The sequence below is a fragment of the Manis pentadactyla genome, chromosome 2 (assembly GCF_030020395.1).
Source record: "Manis pentadactyla isolate mManPen7 chromosome 2, mManPen7.hap1, whole genome shotgun sequence".
Lineage (NCBI taxonomy): Eukaryota > Metazoa > Chordata > Mammalia > Pholidota > Manidae > Manis > Manis pentadactyla.
The window spans coordinates 35,235,814-35,261,885 of record NC_080020.1 but is presented as its reverse complement, the minus strand read 5'-3'; the positions used below and the strand labels follow the sequence as shown (position 1 = coordinate 35,261,885).

The 26,072-nt window shown below is 46.4% G+C and overlaps 1 protein-coding gene across 10 annotated transcripts in view; it reads left to right on the top strand.

Annotated features, from left to right (window-relative positions):
- The window catches only part of ATP10B (ATPase phospholipid transporting 10B (putative)), a 294,689-nt gene that overhangs the window by 237,642 nt on the left and 30,975 nt on the right, over positions 1–26,072 (top strand). For 9 of the 10 annotated variants that reach the window (XM_057491415.1, XM_057491430.1, XM_057491426.1 and 6 more), the window contains 8 exons: positions 3,013–3,140; positions 4,696–4,948; positions 6,000–6,238; positions 14,568–14,759; positions 16,225–16,825; positions 19,197–19,306; positions 21,059–21,185; positions 23,689–23,873. In XM_057491415.1, coding sequence (XP_057347398.1) covers positions 3,013–3,140; positions 4,696–4,948; positions 6,000–6,238; positions 14,568–14,759; positions 16,225–16,825; positions 19,197–19,306; positions 21,059–21,185; positions 23,689–23,873 — 1,835 coding nt within the window. The remainder of the gene's footprint in view (positions 1–3,012; positions 3,141–4,695; positions 4,949–5,999; positions 6,239–14,567; positions 14,760–16,224; positions 16,826–19,196; positions 19,307–21,058; positions 21,186–23,688; positions 23,874–26,072) is intronic. The other variant, XM_057491433.1, reaches the window with a different exon arrangement.

Here is a 26,072-nt window from a genome sequence, read left to right as displayed (position 1 = left end):
TAAAGCCCATCCTGTACTTTAAAAGGATGGCAATGAATTAAAAATGCATGTGAAAATCTCAAAATATTATATACTCTAAAATAAAGAATATCATCTACCATTTGTTTGTTCAAGAAACACTTACTGAACCCAGGCACTCTCTTAGCATGAGAAGATAAACAAGATAAATCAATCTGAAGACTGGTCCTCAAAGAGTTCATAGTCTAGCAGGAAGGAGTCCAAACATGTGAACAGAATCAGTGCCACAGCCTGCCCTGCACAGTACCATATTAATCTCCTATTGCTGCCATAAAAAGTTAACACAAACTTACCAGTTTAAAACAACACCATTTTATTGTTACAGCTCTGGAGGTCAGAAATCCAAGATTAATTTCACTGCATTAAGATCAAGGTGTCAGCAGGGCTGGGCTCCTTCTGGAGGCCGTAAGGGGAGACTCAGTCCCTTCTCTTTCTGAGCTTCAAATGGTTCTTTCCTCCATCAAAGTATGCTATTCCAATCTCTGTTCGTGTTTCCTTCTCCTTTTCTGTAGTGGTATTTCCATCTGCTTCCCTTTTATGAGGACGTTTGTAACTATATCATTGGATCCACCTGGATAATCCAGGCTACTCTTCCCCATCTCAGAATCCTTAACTTAGTCACAATGTCAGCAAAGTCGCCTTTACCATTGAATAAGACAGCATATTCCCAGGGCCAGGAGATTAGGATGTGGACATCCTAAGGGGGTCATTATTACCCTACTATGGTATTATGAGGGTATCAAGGGAGAAGTCTTCCTTGAAGAGGTAGCTAGCTGCTAGAACCGTTTCCCCAGTGCAGTAGGTGTTCATCAGAGAAAGTAGGTGGCAGGGGTAGGATGGACAAGCAGGCATGCAAAGAAAGAAAGAGGTCACTCTTAGCTGCAGGACCAGCCCAGTAGGAAAGAGAATTGTTTTGCACAGAGGAGCATTTGGCTGTTCAGTGTGACAAGAGCAAGGCCAGGAATGGAGACCTGTTTAGAATCAGACTGTGGCGAGTTCAGCAACTGCATGTGGAGAGTGGTGGAAAGTACAGACACAAGTGATCTGAGCCATTTAAAGGTTGGTCTCTGGAGTGTAGGCAACGAGGGTCCCTTGCTCTTCACCCACTCTCCCTGAGAATGGTTCTCAGGACCCTGAAGGAGGCCCCAAAAGAACCAGAGAAGATCAAGAGGAAGAACTCGTGTGCCGAGTCCAGAAGCCTCCACCGCCCCCAGGCCAGCGAGCAAGCAGTGTGGTGTGCTCTTTACTTGCCGTGGTCAGAAACCACACTCATCACAGTTTCTAAAAGATAGTGTCTGAAAGGCTAAGACCTTCCTAGGGCCCAGGGAGATTTTCTGTGCCGCCTCCATGAAGACGATGGGATCTAGTCTTGTGGGTGGCCTGGAGCTTTTAATTAATATGCTCCCAGGAGTGTGTGTCTCGTGGCACTCCACGCGAGGTGCCTCACAGCTGCGAGGCCAGGACCTGGAGGGCAGGAAGCAGTGAACCAGGAGCCGTGCCCTCAGAGACCCAGCAGGAACCGTGGCCTCTGCCTTGGGGAGTGCTAGAGCTAGAAAGGACGTTTGAGATCATGTCAACTGTCTCCAGAGAAAGGAACTTAATGATTAAAAGGTCACTGAGAGATAAGGTGCAGAAAAGCAGAATCAGCTTGGCAGATTGCCCAAAATAATAAACTGAGAAAGTAATGGGAAGGGGCAGAATTCTACACTATCTGAGAATCACAGCTCATACACAGTGACAGGCCTCTCTTGGCTCCTAAGCACAGCCGCCGTAGGAGGTAGAGGTTCTCAAGTGAGCACCATCACAAGGTTCTCTATCAGAGACTGTGTGAAGATGGTGTTTCTTTTCTTCTTTGCCCAGAATGCCCTCCTCCCCAGGCCCTTCTGATCACCCAACCCCTGCCTGGGCTTCAGGACCCCACAAGGCCTCCTCCTCCATACAGCCTTCTCTGGCTTCTCCCATGGTCTCTAGATCCTCTGAAGTCCAGTGGCCCTTACTCTGTGCCACGTATTTGCCCTTAGTCATTTGTTCTATAATATTGCCTTCAAATAACCTCATATCTGTAATTTTCCTTTCTTCTGCCACATATCATGGCATTTGGCCCAACTTCCTGGGCAAAGGAGCATCTTAGAGGCAGGGCAGCAGCTCCTATGCCTTTTTTTCCCTGTAGCTCCTACCCTGGGGCTGGGAGCATTATGCACATTCAGTCATTCTATTCTCACACTAATCCTGTGGAGAAGGCATTACTACTGATTGACAGATGGGGACCCTGAGATTCAGAGAGCTCTACTAGCAGGCGCTGGGTGCACTTTGTCTTATTACCCTCACATGATGGGTGTCATTTTCCCCATTAGTTAGGAAACAGAGGGCTCAGTCTGCACCCAGAGATGTCCCTATGGGCTCCCACAGCATTCTGGGCTCTGCATAGTGCCTCTCACACTTCGTGGGATTTCCCTTTATATCTGGCTCCCTGACTTGTTAGGAAACTTCTCAAAGAGAAGAACTAGGACCAAGTCCTTCTCGAATTAGTAGATGTTGCATGAAGGGAGAGAGGGAAGGAACCAGGGAGGAATGGGCAAACAGAGGCATGGATGGATGGGTGGGTGTGGGCATGGGCGAGGCGGAGGGGTCAGGGTGCAGTCCCAGCAGACCCCCCAGCCATGCACTTCCCACCACACAACTGAACAGAACATCTGTCCTTTTCTCTGTCCAACCTCTATATAACAGTTCATCAAAATGTAAGTAATCGGCGTGCTAGCTTCCTCTGTGTAGAACAGATTTTGTGTCTCTCAGGGGATTGAAATGTAGAGTGTAGGAAGGACCACTTTAGAGCTAAGTGAGCACACATACACACTCACACAGAGCTGTCGCTCAGAGTAATGATGGGCTCTTCCAAAGCACACACAACTCCAGGATTAGGGCAAGGTGGATGAAATTGATCAAATTAGGATTAAGCTGAGATTCTGCCTCATCTGTGACCTTGCCTCCTCTCAGGTCACAGCCTCTGGAATGGGACATTTGAAGAACACCCTCCCTTTGATGTGCCAGATGCCGAGGGCAGCTTCCTGCCCCTTGCCCTTGGGGGCTTCTACATGTTCCTCACAATGATTATCCTGCTCCAGGTAGGAAGCCCCCCCACCTAGGGGCTCAGGAAGACCTGTGGCCAAAATCTGTACAGTGTGGTGAAGTAAGGAAAAAATCAGTGCTGAACCCAAGAAAGAACTAACTGGACTGAGATGGGGACAAGGTCATTGCTTTCTTTTGGGTCTGTGAAAGTATTCACATTCAAGGTAATGTCAGCACCAGCCCTGCCTTGTGAAGCAGACCTGCCCCCAAATGGCAGTGGAAGAACATATGTATCAGGCTTTAATGTTTAAGAGTAAAATGGTAGTGGTGATCCACATGGGCCAGTCTGTTTGCCAGATATAGTAAAACAGGTGAAATCCTAAAGACCTGGGAACAACAGAAGGCCAAATAACACAGTGGCTAGAGAGAACGGGCAGAACCCAAGCATTGAGAGACAGGAACTATAGTCAGTGTGTTAGTATCTGATAGATAGAGAGGGAAAAAACAAAACAGAACTGGCCCATTATAGGCGAAAAAAACAAAAACACAGAGCACAGATGAGAGAGGCAGTAAGGGATAAAGAGAGGAATTAAAAAATCTTCAGGATCTATAAGAAATCACGATCTATGAAAAGGTGAGGGAAGTTGTGATTTCGTTTTGAAGAGTGTCCATCTACACTCAATTTCTTGTAGTATTTGTGGTGTTTCATTGTCGCATTTAGCATAGCGACCCTTTCTCAGTGTGAGTCAGATCACACCCCTCTGCACAGAGCCCTCTGAGGCCTTCATGTTGCTCAAGTGAAATCCAGAGTCCTTACCACAGCCGAGGCCCTAAGTGACTGCACCCTGACTTCCCCTGCCCCCGGCCTCCTCTGCTAGCCAGGTGCTGCTCACTCACGTCCAAGGCCTGCTTCATCTTACCCCCGACACCCAGTGCCCCCACTGCCTGGCCTTTGCCCAGAACATTCCTCCTCCACCAGATAACCTCACTCACACCCTCATTTCTTCAGGCCTCTGCTCAAAGGTCACAGTTTATAAAGAGTCCCTCCCAGCCATCACCCTCTTCCCTCTTTACTTTTCTTTTTCTTGATGAGACTTACCACCACCTGATATATATTTGTTTACTGCAATGTGAGGTCTTAAAGGCCAGGGATTTTGTTCTGCTCACTGCCACGTCCAGGACCTGGAACAGCATGTGACCCAGAGCAAGCACTCAATAGCTATCAGGTATTGAACCAGTGGACAGTTGATAAACAATGAATCTGAATACCTGTGAAGTGGGCAGCAGCCCTTGGGGGAACAGAGACCTGAAAGGAGCCAGGAAACTGACCAAGGCACCAGAGTTCCCCAGCCCCTTCCCCTCAGTCACCCGACAACCAGTGGTGAGTGTGCGCCTCACACCAGATGTCCCTTGCTGAGGAAGGCGTGTCTTTTTCACATTCCCCTAACAATTCCAAGGGAGGGTAAGTAAAAGTCATTTGACCTTTAGTTTCTCAGAGAAAGTCCATCATGGGAGCTGACCTCAGCTGTCCATGAAGTGTGTTTGCAGTGAGGGTCCAGTGGCAGGGAACCGGCCTGGTTTCTGACGTGGTGGGAATCCGTCTCCCCACAGGTGCTGATCCCAATCTCCCTATACGTGTCCATTGAGCTGGTGAAGCTTGGGCAGGTCTTCTTCCTGCACAATGACCTTGACCTGTACGATGAAGAGTCAGATTTGTCCATTCAGTGTCGAGCTCTCAACATCACTGAGGACCTGGGCCAGATCCAGTACATCTTCTCCGACAAGACAGGGACCCTGACTGAGAACAAGATGGTGTTCCGGCGCTGCACCATCATGGGCAGCGAGTATTCGCACCAAGAGAATGGTATGGGGGCCCCAGGGCCACAGCCCTCCTCCCAGAAGAGTCCCCTCGCTCTCCTGAGAGAATGATAACAGAAGGCTCCCCTTGGAGGCAGGTGGCTTTGTAGCCAGCTGCCTCGTACAGTCCTGTGAGCTTCCTCATCACAGATCATCACCTGTAAAGTTCAGTTGTTCACAGAGGCTGTCGGGTGTTTCCTGTGTGCTAACCCTCCGGTCCGTCTTTGTCTGAGGCATTTACACACAGGACTTTACCTGTCAGGCGTGGACTGAGGATGTGTCTCAGTGATGTACCCATCATCCAGCCAAAGTTTAAGAATTTCTCAGGCCACTTTACCTGACCAGTCAGGACAGGCCTGGGTCTGCGTGCGTGGTCAGATTCAATACATCCAGAAAATGCTTCCCATACCAACTGACCTTTTGGATTTTTACTGAGGCAAAGCTTCGGCTGAGAAGGTATGGCTGAAAGATGTCTGAACTGTCATCCTGCGTAGACTGAAGGGAGCCCATAAACCTGACCTGATTTCTGCAGCCTGCCACCACCACGCACACATGCTTTCTAACTAAGGGGAAACTCTCTCAAGAGAGCAGCATTCATCCTTTTGAATGGGAGTTGTGGAGAAAAGAAAGGAGGTGATATTATGGGTAACCCAGTCACCTGTCCCATGGTGGTATCCATTCACCTGGGCACGTCCAGTCTCTCTTTAACAATGGTAACAGCTACCCTTACTGGTACCTAGAGTATGCTGATTACTGTGGCACATCATATCATGAAGTTTTCAAAACAACTCTATGAGTTAGGTAGTTTTTTTTTAATCCCTAATTGAGGAAACAGAAGTGTGGGTTTACTCATAGCTGAAGTCACATAGCTAGGTCACAAAGTAGAACTAGATTTGAACCTGTGGTAGAATCGCACCATCTTTCTCCAGCCAGGGTGGCCCAGCTGCCTACATTCCAGGGGGCTCTTACTCTCACCTCCACCAGCAAAGCCTGGGACCTGTCCAGCCATGATTCGGCCAAGGTATAATTGGTGCCATAAGAGGACTCCTTTCTTTTAGCCAAGCGACTGGAGACCCCAAAGGAGCTGGACTCAGACAGTGAGGAGTGGACCCAACAGCAGTTCCTGTCCTTCCCAGCCAGATGGTCCCAGGGCCTAGCAACAAGGAGGAGCCAGGGAGGGGCCCACCCCCTGAGGAGATGCCAGAGTGCCCGGCTACCCATCCAGGGCCACTGCCGACAGCGGTCCGTGGGGCGCTGTGACAGCTCACCACCTCCTGTGGCCTTCAGCAGCTCCATTGTAAGTCCCTGCCTTTTCCTCTTTGAACTGCAAGTGACCTCTGCTGTGAAGAGATGGGAGAAGGTTCTGGGGTGTGAAAGAGAAAAGACTGTATAAACCCTGAGGAGCTCTCCAAATGGAGCCCTCAGTCTTATGTGTAATCCACACAGGTGTTTTCTTTCAGAGTTTAGAGATTGAGGGAGTTCATATAAACACATAGTACTCACTTCTATTTAAAAACTGGAGTTGGAAAAAATTCTCCACAGTAAGCCAACATTTCCTTGTGGCAATAATTGACTCAAGTTAATGTAGGTGATGCTCCTTAGACAGACAAGCAGTCTTCAGTTGGTCAAGCCCCTGCTGTGTTATTGTCATACACAAAAATGAGCATGAGCAAGGAAAAACCAAAACAGTGTGTTAAGACATATGATGCTCATAACAAACAAGAGGAAGGATCCATAGATGCCCTGGGGGAAGATTTTTGGCTTTTTTCCTTTTGATTTTCCCAAGTGAAGTAACTCTGGAATGTACATATTGTCAATTCTTTCTCTCCTTCCATTTAGTTCTGTCCCCTTTGAATGAAATGCTCTTCCCCAGCTCTTTACCTAATATTGGAACAGTGAGTATAGTGAATTCTCACTAGGCACAGATTCTAAGTCTTGCACTACTTAAGTCTTTCAGCACCTTCCAGTTCTAGATACCATGGGCATCCCACATGCCTAAGGACACAACGGGACAGGGGACAAAGCAAGCTTTCCTTGGTAGATCTCCGTTGGAATGCACAAGTTTGCTGACCCTTGTTCACCTGACAAATTTCAGAAGCCCAGAAAAAACTGCTGCCTTGAACCAGCCAGTGTGACTTTCAATTCAGGGCCCTTTGCTGACAGTTCAGAGAAAGGGACTCATTAACCTCTGCACAATCTCCAGGCCCTGGATGTTACTGTTCTGCCCTAGCCGACACTTTCAAAGGCAAATTCTCATGAATCTGTTCAAGAACAATAAGGGGACACATAGATTAAGACCCAATTCTTGTTGCCCAGGCAGGTGGGGAGGGTGACATGTTCTCTTTATGAACTACCATTCTACAGTGAGGCTGCTTGAAAATCGGGGGTTAGTGGGACAATAGATCTGTGGATATTTGTTAGTGGGGGGCACTGGGCTACAGTCAGCAAATGTAGGATCTGATTTCCCCTCTGCAGCTGGCCTGCGTGGGTAGCCTTATGCAACAACGTTAAATAAACTTCTTCTTATCCGGGTTTCACCACCTGAAAATACTTCGTTTACAACTCTCACCAGCTCTTTTAAAAGTCAAAGAACTTGATGTTTGTTCTGACCTGCAAGGTCTCTTCCAGCTATGAATTAGGCTCTTTGAGGTTGGGGGGGATGGGTGGGCAAATGCCCCAAGGGTTCATCTCAGCTCTACCATGTTTTAGTTCTGTGACTTAATGAGCTGGAAGCCTCATTGTCTCCATCTTTAAAAAGGATTATTGTTCTGCCTTATGAGTTTATTTTGAGGACTTATTCTTAAAATCACGTGTTCTAGATGTAAGGAAAACTAATAGAAGTTTTAAATGACCTTTCTAAAGGAAAACTGTGTCTGCCTTGCACAAATTTTACATTATCTGATGACAGAGGGGGAAATGGGAGTTTTCATAAAACACAATGTCTAGCCCTGTCCCCTGAGATTCTGGTATATTTGGTCTAGGGTAGGACCTGAACATTTATTTGTTTTATTTCTGGTGGTTCTAGTGAACAACGAACATTGAGAGCATCTCTGAACATACCATCCCCCCACTAGGAAACAGTCTTTGTGGCTCAGATGGCACCTTTCATAATTTGGGAGGTATTAGGTGACTCGTGTTGCCTTAAAGGGCTCTGACACTAACCCGTAAACATCTGGAGTGACAGGTCCTTGAATCAGCCCACGGAGAATGTCTGCAGCAGCCCCAGGAAGATCTCCTGACTCTCGCCCCCACCTGCTTAGAGCAGATTTCTGAGCTTGCCTCATCTTATACCTGCCCATCTGGCATCCAGTCTGGTCTGATAATCTCTTGGCACCACCAGTTCCTTCCCTTCCCTTTGTAAACTCAGTCAGAACCTGCCTCTGAAACCCCTGGGGTGCCGGGTCTGCAAGCATCCCACCACGTTCCCAAAAAGCTGGCTGCTCGTTTCCTTGGACGTCTGCTCTAACCAAACACAAAATAAGCATCAACAATACCAACAATAACAGGAGCTAGCTTTCCTCTTTCACCACAAAGAACAAAAGAATCATTGTTATTGTCTCCTAATTGGCTGCTATAAAATCGGCAGCTTTAGGGTGGGGGTAATATATTTATAAAAGTGGTGAGTTCTGAGCCAATATTTAACAGTACTTGCAGATGGCAAATGAAATGCCTTTTTTTTTTTCCTGGTCTGTAAGCAGCCAAGATTTGAGCAGAGACTCCTTGCTTAGAAGTGCCACTTGCAGAATGTTTTCCAGAACCATCAGACCAAAGAATATCTTCCCAATCACAAAATTTACATTTGGACCGGTTGGGCTCCCCAAGACTTCACCACCACTCCCTCCTGCGGCCGTGGCCCTTACTGCCTGTCTGGAAAGACTGCGGTAGAGAAAAGTAAAGGAGGTGTCTTTGGCCCCCTGCCTCCTTTCCTTAATCTTAGTCTTCCTTTCTTTCTTTGGAAGAGAGTGTACAACGCTTGCAGGCGGCTCCAGGCTGGCAGAGACAGCCCAAAGACACGCACTCCCACTAGACGGTTAGAAGGGGACCCGAGGTAATGAGCCGAGCACACAAAATCTTTTGGGAAGCGCTGTGACCCGCCCCCTCCAATGCAGAAACAGATGATGCCTATCTCAGCTGTGCTTTCCTGAGTCCCCACGGTCCCAAGTGGGGGCACACAGCTGCGGTGACCCTCTTCACAAGGGTGGGGGCTTACAAGGCCTGGAAAACTCCCTTCTTGGTAAGCCGCCGAGTTTTCTTTCCTTGGGGCTTATGTTCCTTTGGGGAAAAGCTTGACAATTCATGTGCTTCTATTTAAGCACATACTAAAGTTGGGCTCTCTCTGTTCTTGAGGCAAACTCGGTGTCGTCAGGGTGACGGCATCAGCCAAGGCAAAAACCCCACTGCCCTAAAACAGCATGTCAGCCTCCCCAGCAACCAGGGAAGTTTGTTTCCATGGTAGTGGTACAGCCACGGTCAGAAGGACCCACAGGTCAGTGGCAGAAAGTAAGTCTCCCTCCCTCCTCTGCCCCCCACCCCAACCCAGAGACAACTACTAGCTGCAGTTTCCTGTGTCCTTCCAGAGGTGTTTTACCTCTGGAGAGCGCACCAGTATGGTATACCCAGGGGCACATCCTTTATCACGAACGGGAGCATACTATGCACAAGGGTTTGGACTGTTTTTAACCAAGTGAGTCCAGGGGAGTATTTCATATACGTAGACAGACCCACTGGTATTCAGTGGAGAGCTGCCTCATTCTTTTTTCATGGCTGTTAGAATTTGGATACTTGGGCCATCATCTGTTCACACAGTTATAGGAGGTTTTTAACAGAATTCTTTTCTATAAGACTCATTCTTAGAGCACTGTAAATTGCATTTTTTTCATTTGTTGATACATCCCAAGAGGACGTACCAGTTTAGACATTCACCAGCAACACACAGAAGGGTCTGCTTCCTCCCACCTCCGCCCGTTGTATGTGTTCTCCGTATCTGCATTTCTTTAGAATAGGCTTCCATTCTCAGTCGGTCAGTCCGTCACTCAGCACAGACTAAACACCCACCCTATGGCATATACTTACAGCCCAGTGAGAGGAAGAGAGACCGCAGTGAGTACAGGGCAGTGCTCTCAGGGCTGAGGTGTGGGGGTGCACAGGAGCCCAGAAGAGGTGTGCTGACATCAGACTAGGGGTCAGAGGACTTCCTGGAAGGGCTAGCACCTGGGCTGAATTGGAGACAAAATTCAAAGTGAACAAGAGCAAACAGAAGCCCATCTTGTGAGGGAAGGAGAGGGGTGCAGGTTGCTGTAGGGGGAGACAATGTCCTGCACAAGCAAAATTGATGTCTGAGGAGTAACTGGGATAAAAGGTGCAGGTCAGAGAGAGGTGGAGGAGGAGACAGAGGCATCGGAGGAACCAATCCACAGAGGTTTCTCCCAGGCCATGGCACCAGGGTTCCTGTTTGTTACCACTGCTGACTCCGTGGATTCCTGTAGTGACAAACAGTGTTGCCCAATCAGTGACAGCCACCAATGAAAACTTGAGTGAATCATTGTTAAAACATTAGAAATATGGAGAAAGAGTAGTGGGTTGGAGCCTGGCCCACCTTTTCCCAGCCTTCAGTGTGGAACACACCACGGCCAGAAAGGAAGTAGGAGCAGTAGGGCAGCCGTGTAGCATAGACCCTTGCTACTCGAACTGTGGTCCTTGGGCCAGCAGCATAAGCACTACTTGGGAGCCTGTAGACATGCAGATTCTCAGGCCCCACTCTAGACCTACTGAGTCAGTGCCAGCATTTAAATGAGATGCCCAGTTGATTTATGTGCACATTAAAGTTTGGGAAGTGCTGGCATAGTGTCTAAGGGTTCAGGTTTTGGCATCAGGCAGCAATGGATTCAAGACGCAGGTCTTGTATTGATTTTGTGACCTTGGACAAGTTACTTAACTTCAAAAAGCCTCATAATTAACATGAGACAATGATAGTGCTATTTTAATGTGTTGTGATGATTAAATGATATACATGAAAGCACTTAGCAAAGCACCAGACTTGGCTGTAAGTTGTCAATAAATGTAATCTAATGATAATAGGAGGATCGTTGAGGATGTAGTGTGAGGTCATGGATTACCTTTCCTTGAAGTATGAGCTCTAGATATTCTTCAGTAGAAAGAAATCTGGCCAACTGGATGCTTCAGCCACAAAGCTCTAATCTGAACTCGTGGCCCCACAAATTATTTATTGTCTCTCAGACAAATAGACTAGCCAAAGAGCCCAGAAGTGAGTGGAGACATTGCTTTCTACCCTAATGTCCTAAGTGCCAAGCTCCTAAATGTTAATGGACCTGACAGGAAACCAGCGGGCTGTGGGAAAAGGGAACCATGAAGGACCTTGCCCTGCAGAAACAAATGTGCGGTGGCTGGGGACAAAGCTTAGCTGACATCTGCTGCTGACACCTGCAGGCTGGGCCAGCTGCCAGTGCCAGAGAGAAGCAGGCCCTTTGCAGACATTTCTTTTCCAATGCATTGCTGTGTGATTGGGTTGAAATACACTAAAGAAGAGTTTTAACAAAAAGACCTCATGAGTTAATCAGTAGTGAGCCACTGTGGTGTCCTAGATAGGAGTCAGTCAACAAACGTTTGAGGGCCTGCAGTAGGCCAGGCAATTGGGACAGTCTCTGCCCTTATGGCATTTATAGACTGGAGGGTAAATGGAAAGGCAATAGATAACCATGAAATCATTTTAACTGTGTCGCCATTTGGAAATACACAATGCGTAGCTTGGAGCAAAGCAGTGTGTTGTCAGAGCCTGGGTGTCAGGTGATGTGAAAGCTGCCCTATTTCTGACCCTAATGCAACATGCTATCTTGAGTAGTTCCTCCCCTCCTCCCTAGCACTCAGTTTTATCATCAGTAAAATAGATTTGACTTTGATGCCTTTAAGCCTGTTCCCAACTCTGGGTATCTATGGTAAGGGTTGAGAGTATCCAATTCGAGTACACTCCCCCCTCCCCCCACCCAAAAAAAAAGAAATCTATTTCCTGAAAAGGCATGATTCCCATAATCCCCTTTATAATCTCGTGGACTATCTGTGGAGTCCTAACAATTAGATATTCAAGAAAGCCCATCACTTGTGATTGGGATGTTCAGACACTGAAGGCTCTGGCTGTCAGCAAGTATCAAAAGCCAGTTCCTTCTCATGGAGGATCTTGCCTAGCAGAGAGGTTAAGAACATGAATATTTGAGTCAGACCTTCTCAAATCAACAAGAAGGACTTTCTCACACTTACTGTGTGACCTTGGGCAGGACACTTCTCTCCATGGATAGCGGTTTCTTCATCTGAAATACAGAGGTAACTTGGGGGGGTAATAGTACTCAAAAGATAATGTTGCTATGGGAAAGCAACGATGAAATAGGTGCACCCAGAACATGAGAAGATGAATAGCGACTATCATATTATGAGAAATGGACTGAGTTTCCTTGAATGGTGTTGGTAAACTGCCGACAGGCACGGGACAGAGCCTGGAATCTGGTTAGAGAAGTTTGCAGAGGAACAATAAGGGAACATAGCTACTTTACCATGACCACAGAAACAAAAGCCCTAGGCTCACAATCAAGGGGTCTGACATTTGAGTCTGGCTTCACACTGACTCACTGTGTGACACTGGTCAGTTCAGCTCATCTCTCTGGGTCTCAGTTAAGCTGGGACTAGTTTCACTCTCCATTTCAGACTGTGAGGACCCAGTGAAGTCACATAAATGCCATTGGAAAGGTAGGGAGAGCTTCATGAATGTGAGTTCCTGCATTAAAGACGGCACTCAAAGGCAGAGAGATTGGATGGTGTGTGCTCCCTCCCTAGGCATTCTGAAAGTGGTGCCACCATTTCGTATTATGAATGGATGGTTCACCATTATTTATTACAGGGCAATGAAAGAGAATGTAGACTTGATGAAGTTTTACTAAGACACTTCCTTCTTATAAGTACTTTTTTCTGGATGTTGTCTTTTTGAGATAATACAAACAAGATGGAAGGACAGTGCTGACTCCAGGAGAGCATTTCCAGTGATGGTGGGACCACTTTGTAGAGCGTGTGCTCCACCGCATCTCCAGTCCTGTTCCCTGGATCCCCCAGCAGCTGAGACCCACCTCTCACCCCTCCAGGCATCCAGCACCTATGCTTTGTGCCTAAGTTTCCTCCCTTGTGTCGCTTCACCTATGGGAGGATGGAATCTGATTTTTAGAGTCATTGCATTTGGTGGTCAGAGAAGACATAGTCTGAGGACTCTTTCCTTATGGGTTTTTTTTTATCTCAGCTCGGACTCTTATTTACGAAACCTGCTAACTCATTGGCCCTCAGTCTTCACTCTGCATGAATCAATCAGGATTCCTTCAGTCCATCTTTTTCAACCATTCTAAACTTTAATTAACCTATAAATTCCAAACACTGATAGAAATGATTTTATGTGGAAACTTCTTTGCAGAATGGCTTCTGCCATAAGAGCCAATGTTTACTGCACTTCTGCTTCAAAAAAAGCAGTAGTTGAGGGTCTAGAAAATATAACTTTGTGACAAACGCTATCTCTATCTTTGAGGCTCTTGACTTATTTCTAAAGAGATTAAACGTGGACATAAGAAAATTGAATTTAAAATACAGGTCAATAGGAATTTCCAAAGGGATGGTGCAAGTGGCAACTTCTGCCACAATGTGAAAAATTGAAAACCTCTGAGTCACATTCAGCTCACAAATTTTAAAAAAAGAGGGAGGAATTCTCACATTACCTCTGCTTCATCTTGAAAAATGGAGAGAATTGGCAAACTGGACTAGCATGGAGCATTTGACTAACAGAGCAACCACCATCCTTTAGGTGGGGTAGGACTTGCTGGGTCTCATAGACCCCACCATCCCATGGTGGCCTCATTCGTATCTTAACCCACATCATTCATTCACCTTACCTGCATGACTCCTGTAGACATTCTGAGTTCAAGAACCTTCTATTGTGGTTCAGGAGACAAAGAACTCATTGTGGGCTGGCTAAGAACTTCTCATGGTTATTGAAGTCTAGGTAGGATTTTGGTAGACAGGAGAGAACTTTTCAAACGAGGTATTCTCAGTGGCAGAGAAGGGGCATACACGTCCTGGAGGCAGCAAACTGACTACGCAGCTGAGCCGAAGGTCTGCGTGGAGAAGTGGTGGGAGTGAAGAGTAGAAATGCAAACTGTGAAAGAATTTAGATGCCAGACTGAACTGATCATGCTGACAGTAATCTCCTGAGCTTTTCCAGCTGAGGGAAGTCGTGTTTTAGGAGGATGCACAGGCAATACACATGAAAGGTCAGAAAGAAGTGAGGGGCAGCAACTTCATGTAGGGGCTAATGCAGAATTCCAGGATTGAGGATAGTGGGTCCAAGCCCAGCTGGAAGCATCAGCATGAAGGACAGTTGGTGGGGAGACATTGCAGGGGAAGAGAGCCTATAACTGATGGACGTGTGGGCTTGAAGGACAGGGAGGGATCAAGTAAGAATCTGCAGTGACCTGGGGAGGGGAGACTGTGCCGTCCTTTCCCCAGCCATGCAGAGTCCACTGGAGAGACCGTTCTCCCTGGTCCCTTCAGGAAAGATTCTCACCTGGGCCTTTCTCTCCCAGGAAAAAGATGTGACTCCAGACAAAAATCTGCTGACCAAGGTGCAAGATGCTGCCCTGTGGCTGGAGAACTTGTCAGACACCAGACCTGCCGAGCCTTCCCTGTCTGCCGCCTCCTCCATTGCTGACTTCTTCCTTGCCCTAACCATCTGCAACTCTGTCGTGGTCTCCACGACCACTGAGCCTAGGCAGAGGGTAAGGACAGGTGATGGTGGTGGTGGGATGGATGAGAAGAGAGGTAGGGGTGAGGAGGAAAGCCCTGAACAGGGAGACCAGACACTTGGGACCTAGCCAGTGTCACCAGTTCATCACCATGAGAAACCTTGAGCAGATCTCTCATCTTTTCTGGGCCTTAGTTTCCTCATTTTTAAATAAAATTATAAAAGTTACAGATCAGCTATCTAACTTTCAAATTTTGTGTCTGTCTGCAGGATATTAAGAATTAATATTTATAGAGCACTGGCTAAGTGCCAGGCTCCAAGCCAAACATGTCACCTGCTTTATCATTTCATCCTCACAACCCAACCTATGAGCTAAGTCCTCAGATTTAACCCCCCAAGAAACAGTGCTCAGAGAGTTGGAGTGATTTACTGGGGCTATATGGTTCATTCATTGGCAGAACCATGTGTACTGCTCCATTTTAATTCCATGTTACACTGGTCTCTGAGTTTATATGGGGATTTAAAAAAATTAACACCATTTGTGAAAGTCTGTCAATTTGGAAATAATGCAGCTGCATGGCCACTTAAAGAAGATTATACTTTGAATTATTTTTTGGTGCTGAAAATCAGTTTATATTCAATTACCCACAAACTCACCCAGGCTCCCTTGTGAATGACTGATGAGAATAATCGTATGTTACAACTTGGTGGCTATGAAATCAAGAAGATGAGAGTTTACCCAGGTACCAAACCAGAGCCTCCCAGATCCCAAACCACCCAAAAAGCCACTGCAGCCACTGAAAAGTCACCAAGTTATCAGATGTCTTCAGGGAGCTCTGAGAGGCAGGAAGCGTCATCTGAGCAATTAACTCTATTTTCAAGAAAGGAAGAAGCGCCGTTTGGGGAGAGATCATCCAACTCTCAATTTTCAAGTTAGTGGGGCGGCTCTAGTGGGCATGTAGCTCAAGCGCCCAGTCTCTGAAGTCAGACCCAGATTTGAGCCACAAATCTACTACCTACACGCTGGGTGATCATGGACAATTTACTTAACCTCTTTGTGTTTGATTTTCCTCATCCATAAATTGGGATAATGACAGCATCCCCAGGAGTTGCTGGAAGGCTGGATGAGATGCTGCTGCAAAGATAAAGCAAAAAAGGCTACAGGAAGGGATTGGGGAATGTAAACTCTTATTATGGGTCTGGCTTTTGTCTCCTTTTCTTTCCTTTGTCTGTGATCAGAGTAGAATGACCAAAAGGTAGAGGAAAATGAGCAATGCCAATCACTAGAATGTCAGGTCTGGAAGGAAATGTCTGGCCTAACTCCCTTATAGTCTAGGTGGGTAAACTGAGGCCCAGAGAGTGGTAAAGACTAGCCCATAATCACTGATGACCCAGATAATCCATTTACTGCAAAATGAACTTCATATTCTGCCATAAGACAGACTGATATTTTTTCCAACCTTGAGAGTAATGTTCCACTCCCCTCCTTTGACCACAAGGTCACCATGCCACCCTCAACCAAGACTCTGGGGACGTCCCTGGAGAAGATTCAGCAGCTCTTCCACAAGCTGAAGCTTTCGAGCCTCAGCCACTCATTCTCATCCACTGCGCCCTCCGATGCCGACCTGGGGGAGAGCGTAGGGACCAACATGCCTACCACAGACTCCGAAGAGAAAGATGATGTGTCTGTGAGCAGTGACGGTTACTCCACCGATGGCGGCTACAGGAGCAGCACGTGGGACCAGGGAGACAGCCTGAGGTCTGGGTCGGACGCTTCCTCGGAGGAAGTGCTGGAGGCCCCAGGCTTCGGCCTGGCCAGCCCCGAACTCTGCTACGAGGCCGAGAGCCCCGATGAGGCGGCGCTGGTGCACGCTGCCCAGGCCTACAGCTTCACACTGCTGTCCCGGACGCCTGAGCAGGTGACCGTGCGCCTGCCCCGGGGCACCTGCCTCACCTTCGATGTCCTCTGCACGCTGGGCTTTGACTCTGTTAGGAAGAGAATGTCCGTGGTTGTGAGGCACCCTCTGACCGGTGAGATCATCGTATACACCAAGGGTGCTGACTCGGTTATCATGGACCTGCTGGAAGACCCGGCGTGCGGTGAGTCCCGCCCCACCAGGGCTCCAGGGAAGGAGGGCTCCGCAGTTTGAGAGGCAGCCCGGAATGGTCAAGTTACCATGCCTCTTGGTCCAGCAGGTTCCAACTGAAAACTCTCCTCAAAGCAACTTCTTAAAACACGGCTGCATTCGCCATACCCTCGGCTTGGGGAATTACAGGGCTCCTTAGCCCTGAAAGACTTCAGACAGTTGTGTAATAGAAAAACCTCTTTAATTGTATTCATTCTAGTTTCTAGTTTCCCACACTCATTTAAACTTGGATTCTCATACAATTTTTTCACCAGGACATCTATTAACATGCCCTAGAACAAACACACGGTGGTCCTCACTCTTAGTTTTGGCAAGAAGCCAATTGAACCCAGGGAGAGAAGTGACTTAAGAAAGGCAGCACAGCTAACTGGTGGTAAGCCTAGGCCCAGGTATCCCGAATCCCTGTTCAGGGCTCTTTCCGTGCTGCCAGAATTCCGAGCCAGGCTCAGTTCGCTCTGGGAAGCCTCAGGTGTCCCTCTTTATCATCCTTTTCCCCAGCCTCCCCCAAATGGATTTTCATAAATTTGTGCCAAGCCAGAAAAATGTTCCAAAGTCCCTACATATCAGCGTCCAATTTGGGAGCAGCATGAATTAGTGTGCAGCCGCTTCCTGATTACTAACAAGGAAAAGACAGTTATGGGCTGTGATTCTCCCAGGGTAGCAGATTCCAGCCAAGCTTTAGAATTGCCCAGGCAGCCCTGCACCTCCTGCATTATCAGCTGTGGATCAGAGCCAAGAGGTTCACGGGGCCTGATGAGTGTTTAGAATGGGGAGGGAGCTAATTAGGCCTCTTCATCCCCAGACTCTGGCAGACAAGTGAGTTTAGTGTTTCTGAGTCAGGGGAGCCACGGTCACAGCATCCCTGGGCAACAGCCACCCCAGCTGCCCTGGAAATAGTTTTATGGTTTTTTTTTCATTTGATCCACACCTGATTCCAAAATGGATTGGAGATGCTTCCAATAAGACACATATACAGTGGTTACTCTAAGAATTGAGAAGCAAAGCTTTGAGAAAGAGACAAAAAAATGACTCACGGTTTAATGTAATTACAGTGTTTGAGTGTTCAGTTGGATGCTGGTAGCCTGAGCAAAAATGTAAACTCAAGGGCACACAGACAGAAGGCAAAGGGATTTAATCTCAGTCACTGATGTTTTTGAAAATAAAAATATTATAGATAGTGCCCAATAAGACAGTGTACAGAGACCAAGCAAACAGGAGCAGCTGAAAAAACAGAAAATATTCCTTGAAAGGATTTTTATATGGCACGAAAAACCCTTAGAATAGCATCACAGGAAAAATCAGAGCTTTGTTGGACTTCCTTACACTTACTTTACTGTTAAAAATTGTATTTTTAATTTTGCATTAAATTAAGGGATGGATGAGGTGGGCAAAATCCGTCTACTATTCAAGGTCTCTAAAGGCCTCAATCCAGCCCTGGTAAAGACGGATCCTGAAGCTTTTTCCAAGCTCAGCTTTGCAAAGTGCAGTGGTTGATGAGGCATGTGAGTGATGTCTTAGCCAAAGGAAGTGGTGGAGGCGCCAATCTGCCCCATACCCACCAACCCAGGCCAAAAAACACTTTTTATCTGACAGATAAAGGTACTGGAATTTCAAGAGAAAAAGATGAATTTCTTCTTAAAGAAACATGTTATGTAGGACTTTGTAAAGGGGACTTTGAGCAACACAATGAAATTTTTTCATACTAGATTTATAGGAAATGCAAAAAATACTTCTTCTAAGACCATTTCTTTCAGAGAAAGAAAACCTAACTCAGCAAACCCAATGTGGTGAAGAACTTAGCAATGAGATTGAGCTCTGTGCTATCTTAGGACCCGAACTTGACACTAGGACTGAAGTAGATGACAGAAAAGGTGATGGGTAGTATGTCTAAGACTTGGCAAACAGTTGACCATCCGGAGCTAAACTGACTGCATGGAAAACCCCTTAGGTAACAAAGATGCAGACTTCTGCTCCCCTGATTCAGCAGGGCTTCATTATCTAAGTTCCCAGTTGATTCTGATACACCTGGGGAACTCTATTATCTAAGTTCCCAGGTGATTCTGATACAAACAGGTATTTGGAAACAGTACCTTAGACCACCTACCTTCCTTAAATAGTACTTCTCTCAACCAAGCTTTTGATGATCACACACAAGAGAGAAGACAATTTAAGGACTTCTGGGCATCCTGCCCTCCAGGAGAGCTCCTCCATGTTCCTGGGGTGTGCTGTAAGGGGATTCCTCCTTTAAAGATTCCAGAGCGTTAGAAAACAAGATCCCTAAGCATGTGTATGTGACCTCATGGGGAACAATGACTATTTGACAGCAACTGACACTGATGTGGAAAAGGAGTTGAGGAAAATCCAGGCCAGGACCCAGAAGCATCTAGATTTGTATGCAAGAGATGGCCTTCGAACACTGTGCATCGCCAAGAAGGTAAGGACAAATCCCTCACTTAGTAGCTGAAAAGCCTCGACCCTGATTCTGTCTTTTCTCTTTCTTTTTAGAAGACCCTTAATGTTCATTGTTTTAATATTTTCAAAATTAGCTATTTTGGCTCACCACAAAGACACATGACTTTGACCACTTTCCTGGGGCATATATCTGAATGACAAAATTCCATATTAAGGTGGCTTTGTCATTTTTTTTTTTTTTTGCTTTTCATTGTATTTATAATTGTAACCTACAACTCATAAAATAATTTTATAATGTTATAATTTTGCTTTCAAAGTATCCTTTTAAAATTTGCATTATTTGCCTAGATTTGAAATTTGGGAGATTTTATGTGATCACATAAAAATCTAGATTACTGGTTTCCTTGAAAATTTGGAGATTTGGCAAACTGGGTTCCCATTCTTGAATGGCAGCAAATAGCTTGAGCCATGTAGCAGCTGATCCCTTTATGAGGGATATGCTCTGCTGCATTCCTGCTTGGTCATAGTCCCTGGGATATTGCCCTTGGCCCGCATAAGATCATATAGTTTATCTACCTCACAGCCTGCAGGTCTTTGACTTTGCGGTCCCTGCAAGGGAGGTAGGCAAAGAGGGACATGAACCCCAGAGCAGGGGCATCTGATGAGACGCCTAGAATCATGTAGGGGAGCTCAGATGGGCACACATTCCTAGATGCTTAAAAGTGCTTTCTCTTCTATAAATCACCGGAGCTCATCATCTCTAAAGTAACACATGTAAGGTGCCTGGGAGAGTGACAAGAGCTTACTACCCTATAAATTGTAATTATACCCTTATCACCTTCTATTTTCCATTGGAATTATTTATGCCTTTTTTGCCTCCTCTAATTAGACTTGAATTCCTCAAGGACAAAAGGCCTACATGTTTCCCCTTGATCTTCCCTATAGTGCCCCGGTGCAGAGGGAAAAGCAAGGGATATTTGATGCCTGAACAAAGGAATCATTCATTGCTATTAAGAGACAGGATGTGAGTAATGCCAACAGAGGGATCTCACAGTGCTATGGGACTCTAAGGGAGGAAGATATGCCCTCCTGTTGGATTCGTCCAGCTTCTGGGTACCTCCAATAACTGGAGGAGCAGCCTATGAGGCTGTGCAAGATCTGGCTGCTGCTTACCTTTCCAGCCTCACTGATGCTGCCTCTCTACCTGGCTCTTCATCCTTTAGCCTACGGATGTGTTCAAGGGATGGAAAGAAATCCAAGTTCATTGCTGTTTCATGGCCTCTGCAGTCACCCTTCCCCTGACTGAACACTTCTCATCATTGGATCTCAACTGGCATGTCACCCTGTCTAAGAAACCTGAAGATATAAATGAAATAATAGCCCCTTCCCACAGTTATCCTCCTACCCAGCCACACTCTTGTCATATCACCTTCTTTACTTTCCATGTAGAACTCCTTAAAACAATCTGTTGCTTTAAATTATTTACCTGGGTTCATGTCTCTTGCCCTCTACTAGCACAAAGCCCAGCACACAGGGATCTTGTCTGTCTTGAGAACTGTGTTATCTCCAGTGCCCAGGGCATAAGCAGGGGCTCACAGATATTTGATGATAATGGAACTTGAGGGTCAATTCTTTATTGGTTCATGCTTTAAAAAAAAGTCATGAAGGAGAAAGCCCCCTCTAAGTGTGTTGTAAACCTCAGACAGGAGGCCCAGCACTTGGGAAGGGGTGGAGTTCACCCAGAGTTTTGAACTGGCCGCTTCCTATCCCATAGGTCATAAGTGAAGAGAACTTCCAGCGATGGGCCGGTTTCTGGCGTGAGGCTGAGGCATCCCTCGAGAACCGAGATGAGCTTCTAATGCAGACGGCACAGCATCTGGAGAATCAACTCACCTTACTCGGTAGCTAAAAATAAGTCACTGTTAAATGAAGAAAAGGAATGCTGTGAGCAGGATAGGGAGTTCTTATCCCTGATGCTGACACTGCTACAAATGTGTCTCAATTAGGAGCCTTCCCTGGGGTGCCCTTCTAGACATCTGGCACAAATGGCTGTGCCCATCTTCCACACAGTCTCCACGCGCAGCTTCCTGAGATGCCCAGGAACATTCCTACACTCCCTGCTGGATGGAGCCTAGGAGCTTGGTTGCTCCCCCTCCATTCATTCAAGTGTTTATTGAGCATTGAGCACCTACTAGGTGCCAAGTAGCACCTAGTAGCATTGGGGCTGTAAAAGGAACAAAAGCCACAGGCGCAGCACCCTGCTACCCCCAGAACTCAGAATCTAGAAAGAAAACTGGATAATTAGACAACTAATTTCAACAGAGCATGATGGGGCTGGGCTGGAAGATGTACCTGGTAGGATGGAAGCACAAAGTACAAGGTGTGCCAACCTAGCCTGGGGCCAAGGACAGAGCAGGCAGGCAGACCTGAGCACAGGAGAGGAGCTGGTCAGCAAAGCGGGAGAGTGTTCCAGGCAGGGGGAGGGCCCGACTGAAGGGCTGCAGGTGAGAAAGCTCTGTGCACCACTCTGAGCCTTAGCTTCTCTTCTGGATACAGCATACCCTCCGAGCTCCCAGGCAAGGATGCAAGGGGAAAGACCCAGAGTTCCTGTAAAGAGACTGGGGCACCTTTACATAAAAGGCTGCAGCAAGATTTGGAAGGATGGGTAGCAAGCAGAGGGAGGGGCAGTCTTGCTCCCTGCCTCCTCCGGCTGTAGGGTTCCTGTGTTCTAACTGCAGGTGTTTCAGGGCCTGTGGCGGTTGCCTCCACAGCCCCCTTGAAAGCTGGAACCTGGCCGCAAGAACTCATTAAAGGGTGCCAGAGAGTAGCTGGGCCAGACAGCTGTACTCACTACCCAGGGCCACAGGCCTGTCACTCCATTAGGGCACCTGGCCCCCTTCTCGCCCCCTGAGGCTCCTTTTGCTTCAGGGAGCACTCTAATCTGGCCAGGGAGAAGTGCTCCTCAGCTGGTCCTGACACACTTGTCAGGACCTGTCTGCCTCTTTGGCTGTGAAAGGCTTCCACAACCTTCCTGTTTCATTTTCTCTTTCACACAAATAAATGTGTTTTTCCTCCTCGCTCCTCCACTCTGCCGCTCTGTAATATAAATCATCTTCAGTCTCACCTTCCGGGCTAACCCTCAGAGGGAAAAGATAAGAGTTGAACCGTCACTTTTTACGGGTTTTTTTTACCTGTGCATTTGGGCCTGAAAAGCAAAACAGGCACATTTCGGGGTAGAAAGTTTTCTCTTCCCTCAAGGTGGCTTGGGAAGGAGAGGGCAGTAGCTGGGAAGAGATTTCATCTGACTACCAAGAAACTGCCATGCCTTTGAAAAGCTGCACTGCATTCACACTAGGTCCCCAGTATGAAATCTTTTCAATATACATCCAGCGTACCTACTTTGCCAACCCATCCTCACTCGGGATTATTAAAAGAAATGAACTGCCTTGCTCCTCCCAGAGTGAAATGGATTAGTCATTAGTCTGTGATCGGAAGTGAATCTCAATTTAAATGCAGATTTATTTTTGCTTAATGACTTAGCAACTATCCGGAATTTGGGTATCTATTCATCAGGATTGGTGCAGAGTTTGAGATCATTCAAAAATTATGGAGTGTGCATGTTTAATTCCTGCTGAGAGTATTATCAAAACGTGAGTGTCAATTAATTCTCCTCTGAGCAGTTGCAGAGCAAAGATTTCTCTCTCCACTTCTCTCCGCTCTTCTCCACTGTTGCCTCTGGGCTGGTCCAGGCCACCATCAACTCAGCCTTTAACTGTTAGTCCTGAATCTCATTCTTCTTCCAATCATCAATCTGTTCTCTAAAATGATCTTCTTAAAACTCAGAACTGATCCTCCCACTCTACAACTTAACTCCCTCTAATAGCTTTCTGTGCTACCAAGTAACTCCAAATCCTTTAATGCCCTGACAAGGCTCTGCATGATCCAGCAGCCTTACCTCCCTTCCCTGCCTTCTCTCACCCCATTCTGACTCCCTTTCTTCTACTCTGACCTCTGGGCCTTTGTACATGCTGATCCCACTACCTGGAATTCTCCTTCACCACTTCTTGCTTTACCTTCCAGGTCTGAGCTTAAATGGTACTTCTTCACCAAGCCTTTCCCTGACCTTCCAGATGAAGTTTGGGTCTCCTGGTATATGTTCCCAAGGCACCCTTGGCTTCTGTCCTCATAGAGCTCAGTTAAAAATCCTTATTCATCAGGGCTCTGAACTCCAAGAGGGTAGGGATCAGCTCTGTCTATTTCACTGTCATATTCTGGGTGCTAAGCATAGCCTTGAACATGGAAGACATTTTAATAATCATTGTCCAGCTTGACAAGGCTTTGGGGAAATTAAGCAGCTATTTTTTTCACTATAAATGTGAACTCTGGTGTGTTTGATCTCTCCAGGAGCTACTGGGATCGAAGACCGGCTGCAGGAAGGAGTTCCAGACACAATCTCTGCTCTGCGGGAGGCTGGGATCCAACTCTGGGTCTTGACTGGAGATAAGCAGGAGACAGCGGTCAACATCGCCTATTCCTGCAGACTGCTAGATCAGACAGGCACTGTTTATTCCATTAACACAGAAAATCAGGTGAGGCCAAAGTGAGGACCAGATGTCCAAATGAAGAGCAGCCCCTAAGACCAACAGGAGACACACCTCTGGGTGAAATCTGGGTTTGCCCAGAAAGAGCCCTACCCCAAAACATCACTTGAAGCTCACAGGATCCTAGAAGTCATCTGTTCCAACATCTTCCCACTCATCCCCACACGTGGTTGACCAGTCTATTTATATCTAGTAGTGTGTCTTAGAAAGTTTGGATCTCCCAAATTCCACTGTTGACACAATCTCTCCTTTTTACAGATGAAGAAACTAAAGACCACATGGGGTTAATTCACCTGCCCGGGGTCACCCTGGCAGTTACAGATACAGAACTAAGTCTAGACCAATGTTCTCCTGCCAGGCCAACACGAATTGCATCACACTACACTCTGCTCACAGGACCTTAACTATTAGTTTCTTGTATTTTGGGTTAGCTCATTTCTTGAAAAAGCCCCAGTTAAACTGAAATTATTCTGAATTTAAATTTTCAGCTCCAATTTTTATGCCAAACTGGTTTGCACCAAATGAAACCTGAAGGGAATGATACCAGTATGTTTTGATGGTATGGAAGAGAAAGAGATAAGCCAAGTCCTGAAACGTGCAGTTTTCAATCTGAATAAGTTGTGGGTGGTGCGGAATGAGATTTGAGACAGAATCTCAAGGAGCATATTCAGTTATAATATAATTTTACACTTAGGAGAAAAAAGTCTATTTTCACATTGCAAAGTGCAGAAAGGAAAGTCCCACTATTTTAGTGGCTGATGAATATGGAAGTAGGTGTTGAGAGGTATGCTCCTACAAAAAGGAAGCAGGAAAAACACCGCATTGCAGGGGGTGGCAGGTGGAGGGCGCCTGGAGATTGGGGCGTACCATGGGAAGGATGGAGAAGAGAGAGGAAGACGGGAAAGGGGAAGGACAAGGGAAGAGGAGTCAGGCAGGCTGCTGAACTCTCTCTTTCAGTCTTACCTGAGACTGACCTGGACCCAGAATAGAAATTTTAGAGAATAAAATTTGGTTTTTATTCCATGAAGAATCTACACACACGATTTTTTAAAAAAGAAAAGGTAGTATAGATTATGAAAAATGCTTGCGGCTCTTTAGATGAATTGGAAAAACCATTTACTTTCTTGTCAGGTACACAGATTATGCTATGATTAAATAAAACCCCAATGAATTTTCAAAATGAAAATAATCTTGGGGAAGTCTTTGGTGTTAATATTATACTTAGGGAAGTAATTTGCAGCTTGCTCGAGTGCTTGGTCTCCATAATAGTGTTGATGTCTGCCTGCCCCGCTTGCAGTGGAAATTGTTTGCAATGATCATTTCACTCCAGGTGATTCCAGAAGGAGGATATCAGCAAACCTGAGTAAGCCAGCCAGCCTGAGGGGATGGAGTGGGCTTCTGTGGTTCTATTACAAGCAATGCATTCATGTAGGTATTTGTTGATTAATTAGCTAAAGTTCCTAAGGGACAGTGGGACACATTCTATGCTTAGTTCCGTCACTGTCAACCCATTGAAGCTGTCTGGGACCCTCCATGATGGTGCCTGAATGTTGGGTCCTGCCCACTCCCTGGGCCCACTACACCTGTAAGATTAGTTTTTCTCATCCCCTTACCTGGGAAAAAGTGGTGGGTGTATAGATGATGTTAAGCCAGAAACTGAGGAAATCCATTCTAAATCTGATTTATTTAAGACCTCAGTTTAGTGTAATTATGTATTCAGTGAATACTTTATCCAAGGGTTTTAGTCTGCCTAATTCATTATAAACTGATTTAGGGCTGCTGTTTCTTTGTTATGTGCCTTAAGGCTAAAAGCAAGTTACGGGCCCTATCTAGACCTTATGGTTCTCATCCATAAGATGAGGGAATTACTTACCCGCGACCGGAAGTGTTGATCTGTCAAGGAATTGTAGAAGAGACTACAGTATTAGATAGGAACTACTTACAACAATGATTATTGTTGTTACTAACATATCCTGAAGGCTTAATGTGATACAGATACCATCCCTGTCTGAATTACATTCTCCTCATCTGTAATATAGGGATTAAATAGATTTATTTCAGAGACTATTGGGAGGATTAAATAAGGTCATGAAGAAGACTACTTATTAGCACAGCATTTGTAATTGTTAACAAATTGCCCCAAACCTGAGTGGCTGAAAACAACAGACCTGTATTATCCCACAGTCT